The following is a 20,593-nucleotide window of genomic DNA, read 5'->3' on the forward strand; positions in this document are numbered from 1 at the left end:
TTTCCCCATGCACCATTTTTTTTTTCAATTTTTTTTTTTTTTTTTTTTTGCCGTGAGACCTTTCTTCTCTAAATGCAGAGCTCTCCTGGAAACACCCCACTCTGCTTATATAACAGTGTTCTCCTACATCCTGGCCTGGGTTTACATTCTGGAGGGAATACCTCACTGTCACAACACCTTTGACATTCATCTGCAAGCCTGTGTTCGTGATGCTGCAACATTTTCCTTAATAACCCTTTTCTTGCTACCTGATCTTTTAAGGATCAATTTTCTGCTCTTCCTTTCCACATAAAGTCTCAATATCTGCTGACTCTTTCTCCCCTGTAATACTCGGTTATCAGAGTTGTTGACTGTTCCTTTTCCTATTTTTTTCTCTATTGTATTACTGAAATTACTCATGTCTTGTGCTTATTTTCTCCTCAGCTTAAGAACAGGGTATCCATTTCTAACAATTTTCCTTGTATCTCCTTCAGGTGACTTTAAATTTTTTTTGTAAATGAGTAAAATATGAATTTGTTAGCACATAATGTAGAGAGACCTAAATGGAAGGCAAAGACGTATAAATGAACAACATGACCCAGGTTATTTTCAAAGCTGTATTTCTTATTTTGTAAATAATTTTTCTCCTCTTTAGAAAGAAAATGCTTTGTAAGCGTTGTGTGCCTAGAATAATTATAAACTTATTTCCCTCCAATACTAGAGGACTGAATTGGAAATGTAATTTATCGACCAGATGCCCTAAGAAATTGTGCATAGTGTTGCCTAGTATTCAGCAAAGGAAAGTCTCCACCTGCTGAGTAAATTTAATGTGTTATTTTTTTTTAATAACAGAACAAGTTTACAGTATGGAATTATGTGCTTAAAAAGGTTGAATTATGACAGAAAAGAACTAGAGAGAAGACGAGAAGCAAGCCAACATGAAATAAAGGGTAATATGTCTGTCTTTCATATCAAATTCCTTTTCTCTGATGTTTTATCTTTTCTTTCTTTCTTTTTCTTTTTTTTTTTTTGGTATATACATTGCAATGGTCATTAAGTAGCATACCTTTTTGGTTAGAAGTGTCATTGTCATTTGTTTTCCTAATTATAACACAGGAAAGGAAATTGTCACATTATAGAGTGAATATTTCATTTGGGACATATTATTGATTTTTTTGAATGGAGATTTATCACTCTGGACCTGTTAATTTTGTTTATATTGAAAATATCTCCATGCAGATGTTTTTGTCAGACTTTTAATGGAACACTGTTGTTATGATTCAGAGAAACATGGATATTTACTCTTTATTGCAATTCTACTTTGACTTACATAATTTAAATTTTCAGCATCCCAAAATTTTCTTTTGGATGATAATTGCACATATAGAAGCTTTTCCCCTAGAAACTAGATTAGTGCATCAATAATTTTAGCTGAGCATGGTTTTAGGAACATTGTTAATTCTGCAACTACTCTGTATACAAAACTAATTAATTCAAATACCAAGAACCGCATATTGCAGATGTATTGAGAAGTATCATATTTAATAATTAAACATTGCATTAGTTTTGTGTTACTATAACAAAATACTTGAATGTATGTTGAAATTACTGGTTAAAAATATTTTTCTGTATATGGTTCATTGAAGAGTAACTAGACACACATGGATTTCTCCTAACACTTCATTGGCTCATTACTGAGGAGCAAGAAAGTGTTTTTCCATTATCAAAGTCGAGTTGTTTGATTTTGTTTCATTTTGGAGACCTAGGAAATTGGAGGTCTTTTTCAGCACATCGTTCTTCAGTTGAATTGAAATTTGGAAACTAATGGACCAAAGACAGACTCCCAGAAGGCAGTGTGTATTTGACCTAACAAAGGGTGTTTCAGCTCACAAATAGATTTTGCCGATGGGAGACCACTTTCTAGTTTTCTTCCTGAAGTATTTTTTTTCAATCAGATTTTATAATGCCTTGTTTCACCACATGAAATGCTTCACATATAGATAGATCTAAAAGAGAAGAATTACCCATTGGGCTCTATACCAAATGTTATATTAGTATTTGGCAATTGCTGGTTAGAGTGTAGCCTTGAGAAAAACTGCCATGATTCACTATGATTATATACAAATAACTCCATATGCTAACTAGCTATGAGTGAGATCATAAATAGCCTCTATTTCCTATAATTGATCTGGTGGCATTTACAGGAATAACACTCAACTGTAACTAGAGGTCTTGGTTAATATCTGAAGTGTTAATTAACCCTGACCTTAATAAACAGCTTTCTAAAGTGAAAAAAGTATCAAGAATGTACTAACATTTAATTTGTTGCTAGGAAACAGTCAACATTTATTATTTAGGTCAAGAGGATTCCTACAGAACATTAAAGTCAAGGCACAAATTATGCCTGAAAACAGGTTTATAGAAAGGGGCTCTGATTTACAAAATGAAAAAAAGAGTATGTTGCTCTTCTGAAAAAGTTGAATTAATGCTTTATTTGTCTTTACCCACAAAATGTATTATTTTATATATTTGACCACTCTTGATTACAGGTATTACAATGGAAATTTTGATTGACATATATTTGCAGAAAAATTATGGCAGCCTAACATATCTTAGACTACCAAAACATTAACCCAATTCTAGAAAAGAACAAACACTTCTAACTCATAACTCTACCTAGGAAAAAGAAAACTGGACAATTTTTAGTGTGTTTTTGATGAAAATATTTCCATTAATCTTTAAAAATAATGTTGAATTTAGTAAAATCACACAGAGAACTGTTGCTGCCACCCATACCTACCTGCCCAGCTTTTAATGTTCAAGTGCAAGATAACCAGTAGTTCAAAGAATCAGTTGCAGTCAACAGCAGCTGATAATGTAACCAAAATATAATACTAACCAACTCACATCTCATTTTCTGAGGCTTCACACCTCAATCGAAAAAGCTAATGCAAACTCAGAGGAAAACCTGCACTTCAGAACTCATCACTGGAGACCCAGCAAACTTATAACATAAAATTCCCTATTTACTAAAGGTCAATGAGAAATTTGACCTCCTTTGCTTTGCTAAAGACACAGGAAAAGAAAAAGAAAAAACTCTGAAAGGGACAATAAATATCCTACTTCCTGCAAAAATTCATTCTGCTCTGGATGAAATAGGTAGTGGTAAAAAGACTGGGAAGCAGACATCCCTCACCTGTTCTTTATGGTTAAAACCAAAGAAAGACTTAGCACCTTTCTTTTCAAATGAGATTATTCCAAGCCAAATCAGAAGTTAAGTAAAGAGATGGGGGTAGATACATCTGTAGTTTTCAGATCATATACAAATGCTTTATCGGCATCATGGATGAACAGAAACAAAAAAGAGAACACATTTAAGAAACTTCTATTTATGACTATAATGAAGTACATTGAACAAAACAAATTTTTAACCAATAACAAGTAGAAAGGATAGATAAATCAATAAAGAGCTATTTAAAGGTAGTGGAAAGCAACTCAGACAACCAGGACTAGAGATCTTGGACAAAAGAGAAAATGCATAGCTAAATGGTAAACCAGACATCCAGGACTGCTTCTTCCGAGTCTCATAGAGCACAAGGAGAAAGGGGGTTGAAATTCAGAGGTGCCAAACTGCCAGGTTTGGAGGAATCAAGAACCTGGAAATAAGCTTGACATTTGTTACAAATTTTCTCATGACACATTGGTGAACTTTTAAGAGGAATAGAATTGGTGACCTTTTAAGAGGATTAGAATTAGAAGAAAAAAAAATTGATGTCTGGCATTCGATTTTAAAAATCAAACAGTTCAGGTAATGGTGAAAAGGAGGAAGATCAGGAGAATAAAATCAGAAAATAAGAAGATATAGTCTGCAGTTGACCTTGACACTGTACTTCCCCTGACCCCAGACATGAACTTTAAAACAACTATGATTAGTGTGTTAGGGATCATTACTTTACTTCTTTAATGTTAAACAGAAGAAAACTCAAGTTGGTTCTAAATGAATGCATTAGGACAAATTAATAATGCCTTTGAAAAAATTAATATAAAATATTCTTCCCTCTTCCTGCAAATTCTACCTTGATTTTATAGAAAATGGAAATAGGGGAAAGTAAACAGCCAAGGCTGAAAAATGTTTCTCAAAATATTTTTAAGCCTTTTCTGGAAAAGGTATAAATTTCAATCAGAAACAAAAATTAACAGGAACACTTACTTTAATACAGTAATTTTTTCCTTTCTACAAGTAGGAAAAATATTTCAATGTTTTTCATTGACCCATATCCCTTAAAATTTTTTATTTTCTATGGAGCTTTATGGTTCTTCTGACTATTTTATTAGTTTGCATGTTACATTCTGCCAACTCATAATGAGAATAAATAGAAAAGAAATGATAAAATATGCTTTTCTAAGTGTTCATCTAAAAAAAAGAACATATGACATTTCTCTGAAGGTTTTATTTTTAGGAAATAGAAATATAAGTGTTTTGTACCTCAATAAGCTACTAATTTTTCACAAAAGCAAAACAACTTGCAACTTGACCAGTACTTGATTTTTGAATTAGTATGTTATTGGAAATAATGAATTAAAAATATTAGGGTATCAGTGTACTTAGTCCTTGTTATTATTTTACTGTTCTTTTTGTTTTATAAATTACTCTGTGTGAGAATAAAAATCATTGAGTGTATATGCAATATTTAAGTAGCGGTTAATAAATATTTCTGATGAAGAACAACAGTATTAGATCTTTTGCTGCTTACTCTGTGTTATCAAGACACAAATAAGAAATGTCTCCCTCTGGTGGTAAGAACATTGAACTTCAGATGGACTCCTAGGGCTGTAGTATGAAAATAAGAAACTTTGTGACATGTTTCAATAAGTGTTGTTGTTTCAGTGATAGGAAACATTTTGAAAATGACAACTTTGTTTCCGGACTAGGTGCCTTAGGGAGTGGGCCAATCAGCATAAATGTGACTTGGTCGGATACCTGTGGTTTGTTTCAACCAGAGGTTGTCTTCACTGAACAAAGTACTACAGGCTAACAAGATGCATCTCTTTCCCCAGATGTGCTGGTATGGAGCAATGATCGAGTTATTCGCTGGATACAAGCAATTGGACTTCGAGAATATGCCAATAATATTCTTGAAAGTGGCGTGCATGGCTCACTTATTGCCCTGGATGAGAACTTTGACTACAGCAGCTTAGCTTTATTATTACAGATTCCAACACAGAATACTCAGGCAAGCCCCTTTGTGCTGAAGTCTCATTGGTCTTGGTTAATGTAATGACAAACTTAACTTTTAGAGGAAAAATGCAGCTCTGTGTTCACAATTCTTGTTTTTTAAAATTAAACTTATTTTTAACTGATACAATAAAAACATAAAAATCATACATACTAATGGGGTAATGTGATGTTTCCATATATATTATACTGTATAATATTTAAATCAGGCTAAACATATGTATTTACTCAAACATTTATCATTTCTTTAGGGTGAAAGTATCTAAATCATTTCTTCTTGCTTTTTGAATTTAACAATAGCACACCAGAACATCTTGTATCTTTGTAGTTGCAACTTAGCACCCATTAATTAACCTTCCCACTCCCTCCCTATACTTTCTTCAGTCTCTAGTGGCCACAGACTACACTCAACTGCTATGAGATGAACTTTCTTAGATTCCACATATGTTGAAGATCATGCAATACTTGTCTTTTGTGCCTGGCTTATTTCATTAAACATATTCATAATTCTTAGTAAAAGTTAGCTCAATCTTTGAAATGTGTCACCAAGATATTAATTTCAAGCTACTAGATTTCTAGCCAAAACAAAATCATAAAATTAAACAAGAAGGGTGTTGAAGGTTTTCTAATTTCTTCCCTGAATGCCAAATTCCCAAAACAATATCCCTGACAGATGACCATCAGTTTCTTCCTCTCTGATAGGCAGTTCTTTCTATTAAATTGTCTGAATTATGCAGACACTTCACATTGGGTGTGCCAATGATTACCAAATCCAGATAATTATTTGAATCAGTGGAGTTTCATTCAAATTAAAAGTAATCTCTCCAATCTACATCACATCCCTCTAAGAAATCAGTTATGAAGGAATAGGGCACAGGGATTTTTAATATCTAAACTGTCTCAAAATGACTGTTGGCCAAATTTGAGAAGTACCTGCATAACTCTGATAAAAATTTATAGTCCAACTTCACTTTTTCTTTTGTTTTGAATATTTCAAATTTTTATGAGATACTCAATTGAAATAAAGTAAGAAAGTGGGATCAAAGATTATTGATCTCAGAAATAGATGTGAGACAATCTATCTACTCTTCCATGGACAAAAGAAAATGGCCCTCACTAGTATTTATAGCTAAAATTTGCAGTGACTTAAAGATATGGAGAAATAAAATCCTCAAGATCCCATAACAAAACTGCAGTTTGTAATGCATTCTCAGATAAATATAATGTATGTAATTTCTTTTTTAAGTAAAATGTGATTTCATTGATGGTAACTCTAACTTGTTGTCAACAGGCAAGGCAGATTCTTGAAAGGGAATACAACAACCTCTTGGCCCTGGGGACTGAACGACGACTGGATGAAGTAAGTTCTTACCCAATATTCAAAAGGGACCTTACCTGGTGGCACAAAGCCCTGCGTTCAATGCCCAGGACCCCAGAACAAAAACAAAAACTGATCTGGATCTTCAAGAGCATAGGAAAAATGACAGAACATCCTTACTTTTAAGGAATGGTCCTTGGAAATTAACAAAATACTTGTTTTGTGGATAGAATCTAAATTTTTCCTCATGATTAGTCTTAAATATCAAATGATATTATTTAGTTTTGGAAAGAACATTATGCATTCATAAATATATCACTTTAGCACTTAGAAACACTGAAAAGTAATTCAAATGGCAGTTTTTTTCAACATGAATGACTAAAATATTGAGCAATTTTTTAAATTATAAGCAATTGAAACATTAACATTGATAAGTTCAGCTTTTTAATAAGAAGATTCTTGTTTCTTAAATATTATTTCTTCTCAGAAAATATTAGGATATTAAAGTAAAAAAATTCAATAAATATTTTCAATAAACATTCTATGTTCAATAAATTAATCTTTTTCATTATTTTAGAGATCAATATTTCATTTTCCATAAAAATAAATGAAATAACTTTTAACAATCAAAAGATGTGAAAGCTATGTTCATGCTAGAATCCATATACATATGAGATATATATACATATTTATATGTATATATGTTTAAGCTATATGGAAGACAGTAAATACATAAGAAACCTCCTGAATGAATGAATGTGGGAGGTGTAGTAAACCCTGTGATTGACAGAAACTTTTAGTAGTCCTGAGTTTTTTGCAAAAGTTTTCTAGAAGTGAAAAGGAAACCTTATTATGAAATAGAAAATACAGAGATACATAATTCTATGTTGCAAACTACAGGTGTTTCTTGGCTATAAAAGTAGGCTGTTTAAAATGATTTTTGTGAATGAACTAAGAAAATTCTAAAATAGGGCAAAAATTCTATATTCAAATGGGCAAGGCAGATGATCTTGATATTATAAAACCCATACTCTTCTTTATGGAGGAGATTATGGTAAATAATATATATTCTATAATCTAACTTTTAATAAATTCATTCTTTTGTCCAATCAGGATATTTATCAATTTTTTTTTTAATTTTGGGATTTTTTAGTTGTAGTTGGCAATATCTTTATTTTATTTTTATGTGGTGCCTAGGATCGAACCTAGTGCCTCTCACATGCTAGGTGAGCGCTCTTCTGAGCCACAACCCCAGCCCCTTAACAATATTTTTAAAAATTCATTTAATACTTAATTGATTTTAGTGTTAAAAGTTTTTTTAGCAGTATTTTTAGTACCTATTCTAAATTGCTGATTCAAAAAGGTAGTCTGATGAACTCCTACACTTTATAATACAATTTTCTTATTTAAAATTAGAAAGGAATAACCAAATTATTAAAGATCTAGCCTATTGCTACATTCTAAAATGTGGATTGGCCTTAGGACACTGTCTTGGTAGAGACAGCAGCCTACATGGGATATGATGTTGCATCCTGAGGGTAATGAACAAGCAGCAAGTTCTGTTAAATGGGATGTGACTATCTGCTTTAAAAATAGTCAACCTCTTTTATTTATTTTTAAAAGCACAATACATTATTTTATTATTTAAACCCTATAGTCTCTTTTGTTCAACTTCTTTTTGAAAGAACAAAGATAGCCAAACAACTTGCCTAAAATCATAGTGGATTTATTTCTTGGACTTTGCTGATCACATTCATATTCAACTGAAACAGTCTGAGAAGTGCTGATATACCTTTGTGGGCTTTAATTATAAAGATATCTTTTAATCCCATCTCATGAAAGTGTTTGTTTTTTCTCCCATGACATTGTTTCATTGTGGCATTCTGTCGTAAACATACAGTATGCTAAATGACCAGATATAAGGAGTCAAATAAAACTCAACTTATTGACTAATTTTGAAGCCCTGAATACATATGTTATAGGAGTTGCATAACCCTACAATGCAATGTAGGGTTTGGTAGAACTGAGGGATATTTGTACTTAAGGCTAGCTTAATTCCTAGCTTCTTAATTCCTACTTAATTCCTAGCTTCTCTAGGAATTCAAAAGTCTGAGAGGCCATAACCATGAAATTGTTTCTTTTCTTCATTTACAAACATTTGGAGATCTAAGCAATATTAAACACAATAGTTGAGAACAAGAATGGCAGACATCTTTTAACTAAAATTTGGTTATCAACATGAGGTATTTTAACAATGAATATATGTATTAATTTATTTTCAATTTCCCACATTGACTTTAAATGTCAGTTAGTTAAATTGGTAGTCTATTAAGAATTCCATATAAACCAGGAGTGGTGGTGTACCTGTAATCCCAGCAGCTCAGGAGGCTGATGCAGGAGGATTACAGTTCAAAGCCAGCTTCAGCAATTTAGCAAGGCCCTAAACAACTTAGAACTTGTCTCTAGATAATTTTTTTAAAGGGGTGCTAGTGAAGTGCCTCTGGGTTCAATCCCTGCTACCAAAAACAAAACAAAACAATACTCCCAAGAATTCTTTATATTGTTGTTCATTTCTAACAATGAAATTTGAGCTTAAAATCAATTTCCCACATTGACTTTAAATGTCAGTTAGTTAAATTGGTAGTCTAGAAGAATTCCATATAAACCAGGAGTGGTGGTGTGCCTGTAATCCCAGAAGCTCAGGAGGCTGAGGCAGGAGGATCACAGTTCAAAGCCAGCTTAGCAATTTAGTAAGGCCCTAAACAACTTAGAACTTGTCTCAAGATAATTTGTTTTCAAGATGTTTACTTTAAAGATGCCAAACCTTAGATTCACAATCACATGGAAAGTCCTATAAACACATTCCTGCTTCAGATCTCCTAATTCCTCATTTTGGAATCCTTTGAGCTCTGGAGATTAAGCATAACTATTCCATTTGTATACTCCATGGACTGAGTACAAGTAGTCTGTTACATGTTTCTAGGCACACAGTTTCATGTACCTGGACTAGTTGCTTGTTTTCATAACAGCACTTTCTGACTCTGTACCTGCAGACTGATGACAAGAATTTTAGACGTGGCTCAACCTGGAGAAGGCAGTTTCCTCCTCGTGAAGTACATGGAATCAGCATGATGCCTGGATCCTCAGAAACCTTGCCAGCTGGATTTAGGTTGACCACAACATCGGGGCAGTCGAGGAAAATGGCCACGGATGGTACGGATGGTACAGTAGCTTTGTATTTTGGCTTGTAAAGTTAAATGCTCGTTTAGCAAAAGCAAGTGTAATTCTCTAACCTCGCATAGCTTTGTGGAATTAATTCTTTTCTTGAGTTGGTTTGCTCTGCTTGAAATTTACTTTGCTTTCATCAAAAGCCAGACACTTTTGTAAACTGCTAATGCATGAACTCATGGCACTTTATTCATATTTTAAAAATAATTTATAGCATCCTAAAAAGACTGACATTGGCTAATGTTCACTCTAGGAAGCATAAAAGACATCTGCATGACTTGTGTTTCTTTACTCTTCCATTCCCAAAGCAAATAATTTGTTTAAGGTAGAGATTGGATTTGGACATGGTAAATGGCAATTAACCCCACTGAAACCTTGCATGTTTAAATACTGCAAGTTTTGTCATCTTAGAATCCAGAGCATCAGAATTTTTACCTCTGACCAAGGCCAGAGGCCTTAAATAAACCAGCACAGTCATGAGAAGAGAATTAAACACAAAGCCAACAGTAATGTCCCAATAGAATTTCCTTCGGTGGACATTAGACTTTTGCTATATAAGGAAAACAGTCATTCTGGAGAGACAACAGTGAAATTGTAGTCGCAAAATGATTTCTGTTTGTTAAACATCAAAGAAAAATATTATAAAAATATTATCTCTTTATTAATCACTGAGAATCATTATTTCTCTTCAAGGTCACAGCTTAAAAATTAGTTTCAGCATAAACCATGGTCTTCTCATTTCTTATATCTAATTAATATCTTCACATTTCTTATATCTTATTAATATTGTGGAACATGATAGCAAAATTCATGAGGAATTTAGCATGATTAAAATTAGCATAGAAGTTCCTCAATACTTGGAGAAAAACATAATTCACCATGCTGAATTCTCTGAGCCACTTCCACAACCAAAACAGAAGCACCCTGGGGAGCTGTATTGTTAAGATTTCTTCTAAGGAGGAATACATGACCACTGGAAAGTTCCATAAATTACATTGGGATACATTTCCATTAGCAACTGGGTCTAGAGAAGAGGAACGTGAGTGGCTTATATCTGAAACAAAGAAGGTCTGCTAATATGTTCAGTATCCCTTTAGGCAGAGAAAAGAAATCTTTCTCATCTGAAATCTCGTACTCAATCATCCAAGAACCTCTAAAGCCCTTTTCTCCATTTGCAGTTGCTTCATCAAGACTGCAGAGGTTAGACAACTCCACTGTTCGCACATACTCATGTTGACAAGCCACTCAAAGGAGGCAGCACTGACCTGCTGTGAGTAGTTTCCCTTTGGCTGACAAACCAGCAAAAGAAAAAAAAAAATGGAACCTACATAGACTAGTAAATAGGCGCTGTGCCTTTTGGTATGGCCTAGCAGTACAGAGGTGAGATAACCCCTTTGAACTGATAGAGGGGGGAAAGGAATCTTCTTTTTAACTCTTAGTTTGGTATTTCCTATCACCACCTGTCTGCTATGGTTGAAAGGTCTGTCTGTTGGAGGCCTATCAGTTAGTTATTACACTCGACTGGTGGTTAACCGTAATGTTTTCTACTTTTCAGAAGGATTTTGAACTGATTCTCATAGCATTTTATTAATAAGATTTTGGCACTTAAAATTTAAACATTTTAAGTGACTATTTTATAATAAGGCAGCCAAAGTAGGCAGATGGGAATTTAACAAGTTCTTAAGAGTCACATAGTGGCAGAGAGAGGAAAATGACTTAGAAGTGTTAAAACAAAAGTAGAAACTGAAAACGTTGAACTCTCAATATGTTGCTTTTCAGTGGTGTGATTTATATTTGTTGAAGACAAGTATGAATTTTATTAAATACTTGGAGCCTATAAGATAGGACTAAAATGAAATTAATTTATAAGAATGGAAGATAGAAACAGCCACAAACCCTGTTGTATAACCATAATATGTAGTGTATTTGTGTTTAGATAAATACCAGATGAAACTACTTCCAAATCCACACAAAAGGGCACTTTATTGAAAAATAATTTTATAACAAAAACCATATTTTCCTAGTGTCAAGTGTTCACATATTATTTTGACCTAAAACACAGCTTTATCGAAATACTCTAGAATTTTCAATGAATTAATATTTTGGAAAAAAAAAAACTTTTGAAAGCAATATTTAGAATGAAATGTGTGCCCAGGGGTGGGACAGGAAGCAGTAGTAGGTACCAGCAGCTCACCTTGTAGTGTTAATTCACTGCTCTAACCCAAAAGCTCCACAATCAGCTGGGCTCTTGGGCCCAACATGGAGCTGATATGCTGCCTTATTTGAATCACTATTTGAAACCAATAAAACAAAAAACATCCAGATAAGAAGTTTAATTTCAGAAAGTACAACCATACCATTAAAATTTTAATTATGGCATACAATTTGGCATATAATTAGGCATGATCTAAAGTATATAATAATTTGGCTGAACAAAAGGCTTTCCAAAATACTGTTTATAATTGATTCTACATGCAATAATTTCCTCAGGAATCGAATATTTCATTAATTCACAAATGACTATTTAGTATGTTCAGTAGTGCTTGCTTCTCAGCTCTTGACTGATGGGTAGAATTACTTTTTAACTATTTGCAATGTGTTTTCTTTTTTTTTTTTTTTTTTTGTGCATGGCATTCTGGTTCACATTTCCTACTTTCTTCCATTAAGTGGGATATAATGGTATTTATTTACAACTAGTAAATCCAGAACAATCGATTTTATTTTGGTGAAACAGCACCTTTGTTATAATTCAGACCATACTATTTACTGTTTCTTTTGTTTCAGTAAGAATAATTGTGAGCATTTCTTAAGCATATTATGGCTAGGAAGAAACTTTGATGCCATACCACTGTCACAGAGCCTTGAAATCATGTTGTACCTATCATCATTATGTTTTCATCACAATTAAACAAAATAATCTTTTTAAGAGCTCTAAAATATATGAACTAGAAAATATAAATCCCTTCCATTGAATAGGTCAACTGAACCCAGTGCATAATTAGCATGCTGTCAAATTTCAGAAGAAGGCATGCTGACATTTTATGTGACTTCCTTTGTTTATGTTACTTCTATAGTTTACCCAAAGTTGAGCAAATCCTACTATTTTAGTTCCTTGCACAAAAGTGGACAAGATCACTTGATACTGATGTCCACTATGGTTTAGGTCTTAGATGATGTTCTTTCCATTACATGGTAGGACAGGTGTGGGCAGGATACATGAATGTGCATCAGAGTAGGGAACTGGATTCACCAGGCCAGGACCTTTCAGTGAACTAACCCTGTTCATTACATATTTTAGATGTCGTGTTTTCAGTCTACTCTACCTAAAGTGCATCTAAAGCACTCCACCATCTAAGAAGATGAGCAGTGAAACCTCTGTGAAGACCGAATTCGAAGGAAATAATGACAAGTCGTGATTTATTAAAAATAAAATGTGATTCCGGGGGTTATCAGATATCAAATTTGATTAGTTTACTACAATTGTAATAAAATGCTTAAGTCATTTGAATAAGACGCATCATCCACATCATAAATTCTGTACAACAGATGCTTTTATGAAATGGAGCCACTTGTTTTTCATGTTGTAATATACTAGGCATTTATGTATTACTGTGTATTTCTTTTTAAATGTGTAAGTCTTATGTAAATGGATATAAATATGATTTTTTAAAAAATAAAATATATGGTTCATGGAGTCTTGAGTGCAAACATTTGACAATTCCAAGTACTGTTTGTATTTTACCATTTCACCATTTTTACAGTTTTTGAATTGTAACAAGTCAAATCAATATGTTTCCTTGAAGCATGTTTCATGCTTCAACATGTTTCTCCTTCAAGTCTGTTAATCCTTAAAGCTGAATACCTGCCTCTGATCATGTAAAAAAGAATGATTTAACCTGGAACTGGAGCCAAAAATGACCTTTAAAGGCAATCAGGGATGTCCTTATCTCTAGAAATAGCACTGTGATGGCTTGATCTCCTTTTCAATACAAACAAAGCCAAACTGTTTACAAGAGTCAAAAGCAATTATTTAAACAAATTTATATTTAAAAAAAATCTTCTCTTGTTACCTGTGGACCAAGAAAAAACAAAACAAAACAAAAAAATAAAACACTTCTTTCCTAATAAACACATGTTCATTCAAATACCTTGAACCGTCAGCCCACACTGGACAGTGAATGTCAACCACAGCAGAGACTGAGGCTCATTTCCACTGGAAAAACAGAACCCAGATACCCTTCCTTTTTGTCAATGGAACAGAGCATTTGCCAGACTCATGACTAATGTTATAAGCTTTTAGCCAACATGGCCTTCTTGCGACTTCCCTGAAGTCAGTTTTATCAGAGGAAATAAACAAAAGGCAGAATGGTTACATATATAGTGTATAAAAAGTATAGAGGAGTAATCTCTTCCCTGTGGCTTTATTTGGTGGTGTTATTGTTGTTTATTCTTTGTTTATATGGAAGATTTCAAAGTAAAATCTATTTAATAATACCATTTATCTAATTGCTGATTTTCTGCTGCTTGATCTTATTAAGCGCAAGACCTGTCATTAGTAATTTCTTTTTGTACTTTAATTTGCTGTTTGCACGTACATTACATTTGTTTTGATGTCTATTTTTGTTTAACAGATACAGTCAAAAGGTAATGGTAACAGAAACCCTCTCCATTGTCAATAAAAAAATACTTCCAGTTCTCTGTTTAAGCTTTATTTTCTAGTAACATAAAATTTGACAATTTATTTGAATTATAATGGATATCACTCTTTCAGTTACTCTCAAATATTTAACTTCAAAAGTAAGTCCGCCACTAGAGGGAGTACTAAACTAGCTTATGGACATGATTTTAAATTTTCTTAAAATGCTGGTTGAGCAAAAACAAAGTAAAATATCTAAATTCATCTAAAAATGGGGAACTTGATTCATAAAAATGAAATGTGATATAGATGCTATATCACATATAGATATAGATTTGCATTTACTCTTATACACCATTGTGATAGCTTTCACTCCAAAGAAATACCTGCAAAATGAATTTATAAAGGGAAAAAAAAAATTTTTTCAGTTCACAGTTTTGGAGGCTCCAGTCCAAGATTTGGCAGAGCCATTGCTTTGGGCCTCTGGTGGGTATGCCAGATGGCACCTTTGGTGCATGTGGAAGAACAAACAGCTCACCTCAAGGTCAGGAAGCAAATGAGAGAGGGGGAAAGGGTTGGGTCCCTGCAGCCCTCTTTGTGGTCATGCTCCCCACCCATGACCTAAGGACCTCACACAAAGCTCCTCCTCCCAAAGGTGCACACCAGTTTCCAAGATACCACCCTGGGGACCACACCTTTAACACACAAGTCTTTGGGGGACACTCAGTATACAAATTGGAGCAACTAGTCAGTTTCTTCTTTTTAGAGATCAGGTAAGATATATTAGTCATTTATAACAAACCCTAACATATATTGATGCCAAATCCAGCTACTTCTCTCAAAAAAAAAAGTATAAAATAAGCTGCAATTTATAAGATAACATTCTGCCAGATTCTAAAATCATTTAAAGGATTGACCTTAGAAATTCGGTGTTCTTTTGTGACACCAAACATTGTGAATTCCAACATTTCAAATGATCAAATCAGAACCTTTCAAATACAATTTGATATTAACAAAACTTCTTTTTAAAAGGTAAGGCAGGTCTCATTTGGTTACATTTAACATATTTTCATGAGAAAAATAATTAATTGTGAAACATTTTTCTATAGATTTTGAAAAATTTATTTTGATTTTTCTAATTTCTTATAGTATAAAGTGTCAGGAAAAGACCAAAAGTAGATCATGCAGAATTTATTTTACCAAATATAAGTATGATTGCATTTTTTAGTAACATTAAGTTAGTGTTTTTAAAAGTACATTTAATTCACAATATTTTAGGTTCTATGTAGTAAAAGAGTTTTGTGGTCAAGTATTAAACTAGAAAATTCCTTTATTTTCCTCCCAAATTATAAGAAGTCTGATGACTTGAGTATATTCTTATTGACCAATTTTTAATCACATGAATGTAATAGTACTTTCTCTGACCCTGCAAATGGGATAAATTTTCTCAATGAGAAATAACTACTTCCTTTGGTCTTATGCACTGTTTTCCATACCCATTTAACTAGAAAATAAACCAAGTCTTCTTGCTGAAATGTCCCTTCACATTTGGTTGCCAGGAAAAATGTACAGGAAAACAACAACAACAACAAAAGTAAACTTCACACAATTCTTGGACCTGCCAGAGTTTGTAACTTGCTAATGAACAATGATACACCTTCAGTTAAAGAATTTGCTATTTCAAGTTAACTGACTCATGTGAAAAAAATAAGGAAATACATTTTAATGCTGATATTAAAAATAGTTTATTTATAAGTACTACAGTTGTGATAATTGATAAAATGCATCCAATAGAAAAGATATTTCAAAGAACTCAGCAGCTTCAAGTTATTAAATGTCTATATAGTTAGTTTAATCCTGGATACTAAAGTAATTAAAGTCATATATACTTTTCAGGACTAACAATCAAGAAGGGAGTTGAAGCAAATAGGAATTTCCTTTGAGAAGCCATTTATTTTGTAACATACAGTCCAAAAGGAGCTAACATTTTCAGAATGTTTTTATATAGGTTGTAAATAAACTTTACAACACAAACAATAAACCCTCATCTATTATATCTCACGTATATTTCATTTACCTGGACTATTATGTTAGAAAGATCTGCTCTTAATAACAATGTTTCCAAAGGACTGAAAAATTGAGAAATACTTTGAGAAACTTCCAAGATTCACTGGGCATGGTACATGTTTTGTGATTAAATGTATTCTTTGATAACTGATGCATGTAGAACCCTAAGTAAACAAAATAGCTAATCATCTATTTTTATCTATTGATTGGTACATTACTGTAAACTTACTAAAGACTCCTTTTCAAATTCTTTTTAAAAAGATTAATAATTTTATAGAAGTCTAGAAGGAGAGATGTGTTTGGGCATAATAATTTTCAAATGAATTATTTATTTAAGAATTAGAGTTTTCACATGAAACAATGGATTTTTGATTTCTTTTAAAAATCAGAGGTTCTTACAATAGGGGATCTTTTTCCCTCCTGGGCCATATTCTGCTGGGACTGGGTAAAGGCTGCTCCCTTGATGGAACAGATGCTCTCCAGTCTCCACCAAGCCTTATTTTCCTGAAACTTGAGATAAATGGCTCAAACACACATGAAAAGATCACTGGTGTTATAGTAACTCCTTGAAAAGTCCCTTGATCTTTAACTTATTGAAAAAGCCTTTCGAATTCTTCTTTAAGAGTTTTCTTTGCCACTCTACTCCATTTGTATATCATTTCCTTGATTCCATAGGAAATTGGAGTCATTAAAAAGTATACAGTCAAGTAAGCACCTGAGACATGAGTGGGACTTCTCAGGAGGCCTCAGCTCCATGATGAGAAGATGGGATGGAATGACTCTAGGGTCTCTGCCAGACCTGTGACTTCTTTTGCCAAACTGAAAGATGAGCTGAAGGCAGGGCTAATATCCCTGGCCACCCTCCTTCCCTCGAGACTCATGTGGCTAGACATGTCCTCCTACCTAGATAAAATTTGTCCATCTGGATGACTACCTAAAATTCCCCGTTCATCTCATTTCATTTAACACAATGTGAGTATCTGAAGAATATTAGGACATATTCAAAATTTCTATAAGAAAAAAATTATTTTCTGACCTTGACTTGAATATTTGAATGTAGATCAAAGCTGTGGATTTTTAACTTCAGGAATTATCTATATGAGAGGCATTTTCAGTTCATGTGTTTTGGGGGAGTACAACTTTTAAAAAATCATACAATACATAGATTTTTCTAAAAGTGCTAGACAGCACATGATGAACCATTTTACAGGCAACTGACAATGATATCAATTGTGTCAAATCAAACAGAAGGTACAGATTTTTTCACTCGTCTTGCTTAGACCACTTTAGACCAAGCTTTACAATTCACATTTCAACTGGCAAGTAATTTCTATTTAAATATTCATTTCTGGAAAACAGCTCAAATAATACCAACTAGACTATTAATTCAAAGTTGGAAAACAAAAAAATGTCATGATGCCTGCTTTAGCACTTCTTCTATGTGCCCAAAAATGCTGGGGTCTTCAATTGTAGGAGTTACCTAGAAAGAAATTCAGTGTCAGAGAAATGCTCTTCCTTGAACCCTTTTAATGATCTTTATAATGAAAACAATTATATGCAGTGTTGTATTTCTATATCATCTTAAATTATAACGCTTCTGTTAAAAATATACAAATGAGAAACTTTGGACTTGATATTTAAAAATGTATGTATAGTCTTTCGGAGTAACAAAATAAATGGTTTAATTAGCAAAACTATTGGTCCTAGGATGGTACTTTCTCTGGAGTTCCTTTTCAGAGCCTTTCTGTATATTTCCATAGGGAGTTTTATTTTTTTTTTCTTTTTGACATTTATTCATGCAAGTACACCTTACTGCTGCATTGGCTTTAATTAGATATTATTGATAAAAATATGTGTACTTGTGTACAAGTAATGTGCATACAGATTTAAAGACTATATCAGTCTAAAGATTCCTAAAATAATTTTCCCTTCAAATAGAAGACATAATTAGGACGTACATCAATTAGAAAGGATTTTTTTCATTTTAATTGACTTTAATGATTATTGCTCATCTGCAAGGATTAATATTGCATTCATTAAAAATCATTCAATACAAAATGAACTTTTTCCTCCCAAGTTGCTCTCCACATGCTCCCTCTGATGCCAGACATTTTCCACAGTGTCCTTTGTTACATGGCTTGACAGAGACGGAGCCCTTACCTATTATTCCTATGGATACAGTAATAGCTATGGGATCAGAGGGCCGACCAATTAAAAAGTTTTAAGCATCTCTTACCAGCCTCAAATATTTTGCTTTCTCATTCACTAATAACCATTAATGGCTGGAATGAAGGAAAATGTACTTTAAATTCAACATGATCCAGTTTCTACAAGTATGTTTGAATTTAACTAACATAATAACTGATAGAAAAATATTTTCATATGGATTCCTATAATCAAAGCATATGATTTTAATTAATCTGCCTTTCTTGCTCAAACCCTCATTCCTACAGAGAGGAAATATGCGGTTTCCCTTTTAATATATTTTTAAAAGTCAGTCTAGCATGTTTTCTATGGATACAATTCATGCCGGAGAACATTTTTAAAGAGTTTTGCTGATGCCAAAGAAATGGTGAAAAACATTTCAGAGCTCAGACTTAAACATCCTTGGTCACTTACCTTATAAGGCTTGCCATTGACGAGGGCAGATAGAGTAGATCGCGGAATTTTTCCAGATCTGGTTTTGGGTAACTGTTTGACAAACACTGCATTTCGAAAAGCAGCCACAGGGCCAATGCTCTGTCTAACATGTTTCACAATTTCTTCCAGAACTTGTTCCTCTGTTGCATTTATGTCTAGGGAGGAGTTTGAGATAGTAAACGCTGAATTAACCTGAGTTCATCATTCAGGGCCAAACAACCAGGAAGGACAAAGGTGCCTCACCTTTCTTCAACACACAGAGTGCAAAGGGGACATGACCTTTCAGAGGGTCTTCCTTGCCAACCACAGCACAGTCTGCCACAGTACCATGGGAAAGAACAGACTGCAATGAGAAAAGATAATCTCAGAATATATATATGTGCATATATATGTATACATAATTTTAACATAAAAAAAAGTAAATGTCAGAGAACCCCAAAATCCATAGCTGACTGCCTGAAAATCTACTGCAAAGTCACATCATTATTACTGAGGTAAATGGTTAGGAACCCTATGGTAGTTACTAAAGGCTAACAGTAATTAAAATAAATTGCTTAGCTTACCTGGAAAGGAAGGGAATTGTTTCTTCATCTTAATTTTTTATTAATGAGGTCAGAGAAAATTTGCCTTGGAAACCACATGTCAACAAAGTACAACAGGCCTCCTCAAACAGGGGGCCTTGCGATGATTTGATGTTGATGTGGCTACCAAAGGACAACTTTTAAAGGAATCCAGGTCAAACAAGGAATTCAGTGTACAATGACCAGAACATTCCATTCCCCAAGTGGCCACTCAATAAGAAAGGATTTTTCCAGGATTTGAAAGAAGAGGCTGGGCATGAAAGACGTCCCCACACCAGATAAACATCACCGATGAGAAGCCATGTGGCTTACCCTCAGCTCTCAAGGCCTTGCTCAGCAGAGTCACTATCAAGAATCCTAGGAATCCAGAGATAACCACATGAAATACAGATGCTTAAGGTCAGAAAAATTCTGCTGTCATGGGATTTTTAAAATGCATATTCAAAAAATCCTCTTCTGAGGGATTACTTTATATTGCAGTGGTTTCAAATGTCTAATGGCTAGAGAGAACAGCAACAAACTTGATTCCAGCAGTTCACTCAGCAGTCTTTCTTCTTTCTTCTATTTATTCTTTCAACAAATATTTACTCAATGTCCCTGGTGTTGTAGAACTACTGTACTAGGTTCAGTAGAGAGAAAGAATAGACAGAGTATCACTTCATGGTATTTAAGTCTTATAGGGAAGACAGATATTAATACACACTCATGAATATTTATCTTTCATGAAGGTTTAAATATAAAGTGATGAATTGAGCTGCTATAAACTGATGTGGCTGTGTCACTGTAGTAAGCTGATTTTAACTCCTTTGGATATATACTGAGGAGTGGTATAACTGGGTCAAAGGGTGGTTCTATTCCTAGTTTTGTGTCGAATCGCCATAAAGCTTTCCAGAGTGGTTGCACCTATT

The 20,593-nt window shown here is 33.5% G+C and overlaps 2 protein-coding genes across 3 annotated transcripts in view; one reads left to right on the forward strand and one right to left on the reverse strand.

The window, feature by feature from the left end:
• Positions 1-13,989, forward strand: part of Ppfia2 (PTPRF interacting protein alpha 2) — a 430,243-nt gene extending 416,254 nt beyond the window's left edge. The window contains exons 26-31 of the mRNA XM_048808220.1: positions 832-929; positions 5,038-5,213; positions 6,507-6,575; positions 9,587-9,746; positions 10,940-11,031; positions 13,060-13,989. Of these exons, the coding sequence (XP_048664177.1) occupies positions 832-929; positions 5,038-5,213; positions 6,507-6,575; positions 9,587-9,746; positions 10,940-10,998 (562 nt within the window). The 3' untranslated portion in view covers positions 10,999-11,031; positions 13,060-13,989. The remainder of the gene's footprint in view (positions 1-831; positions 930-5,037; positions 5,214-6,506; positions 6,576-9,586; positions 9,747-10,939; positions 11,032-13,059) is intronic.
• Positions 13,990-16,126: 2,137 nt separating this feature from the next.
• Acss3 (acyl-CoA synthetase short chain family member 3) overlaps positions 16,127-20,593 on the reverse strand; it is a 162,590-nt gene continuing 158,123 nt past the window's right edge. For both annotated transcript variants that reach the window (XM_048804582.1, XM_015482962.2), the window contains 3 exons: positions 19,348-19,447; positions 19,084-19,259; positions 16,127-17,944 (listed from right to left, as the gene is read on the reverse strand). In XM_048804582.1, coding sequence (XP_048660539.1) covers positions 17,876-17,944; positions 19,084-19,259; positions 19,348-19,447 — 345 coding nt within the window. In that variant the 3' untranslated portion in view covers positions 16,127-17,875. The remainder of the gene's footprint in view (positions 17,945-19,083; positions 19,260-19,347; positions 19,448-20,593) is intronic.

This window comes from Marmota marmota, unplaced genomic scaffold (genome assembly GCF_001458135.2).
Source record: "Marmota marmota marmota unplaced genomic scaffold, marMar, whole genome shotgun sequence".
Lineage (NCBI taxonomy): Eukaryota > Metazoa > Chordata > Mammalia > Rodentia > Sciuridae > Marmota > Marmota marmota.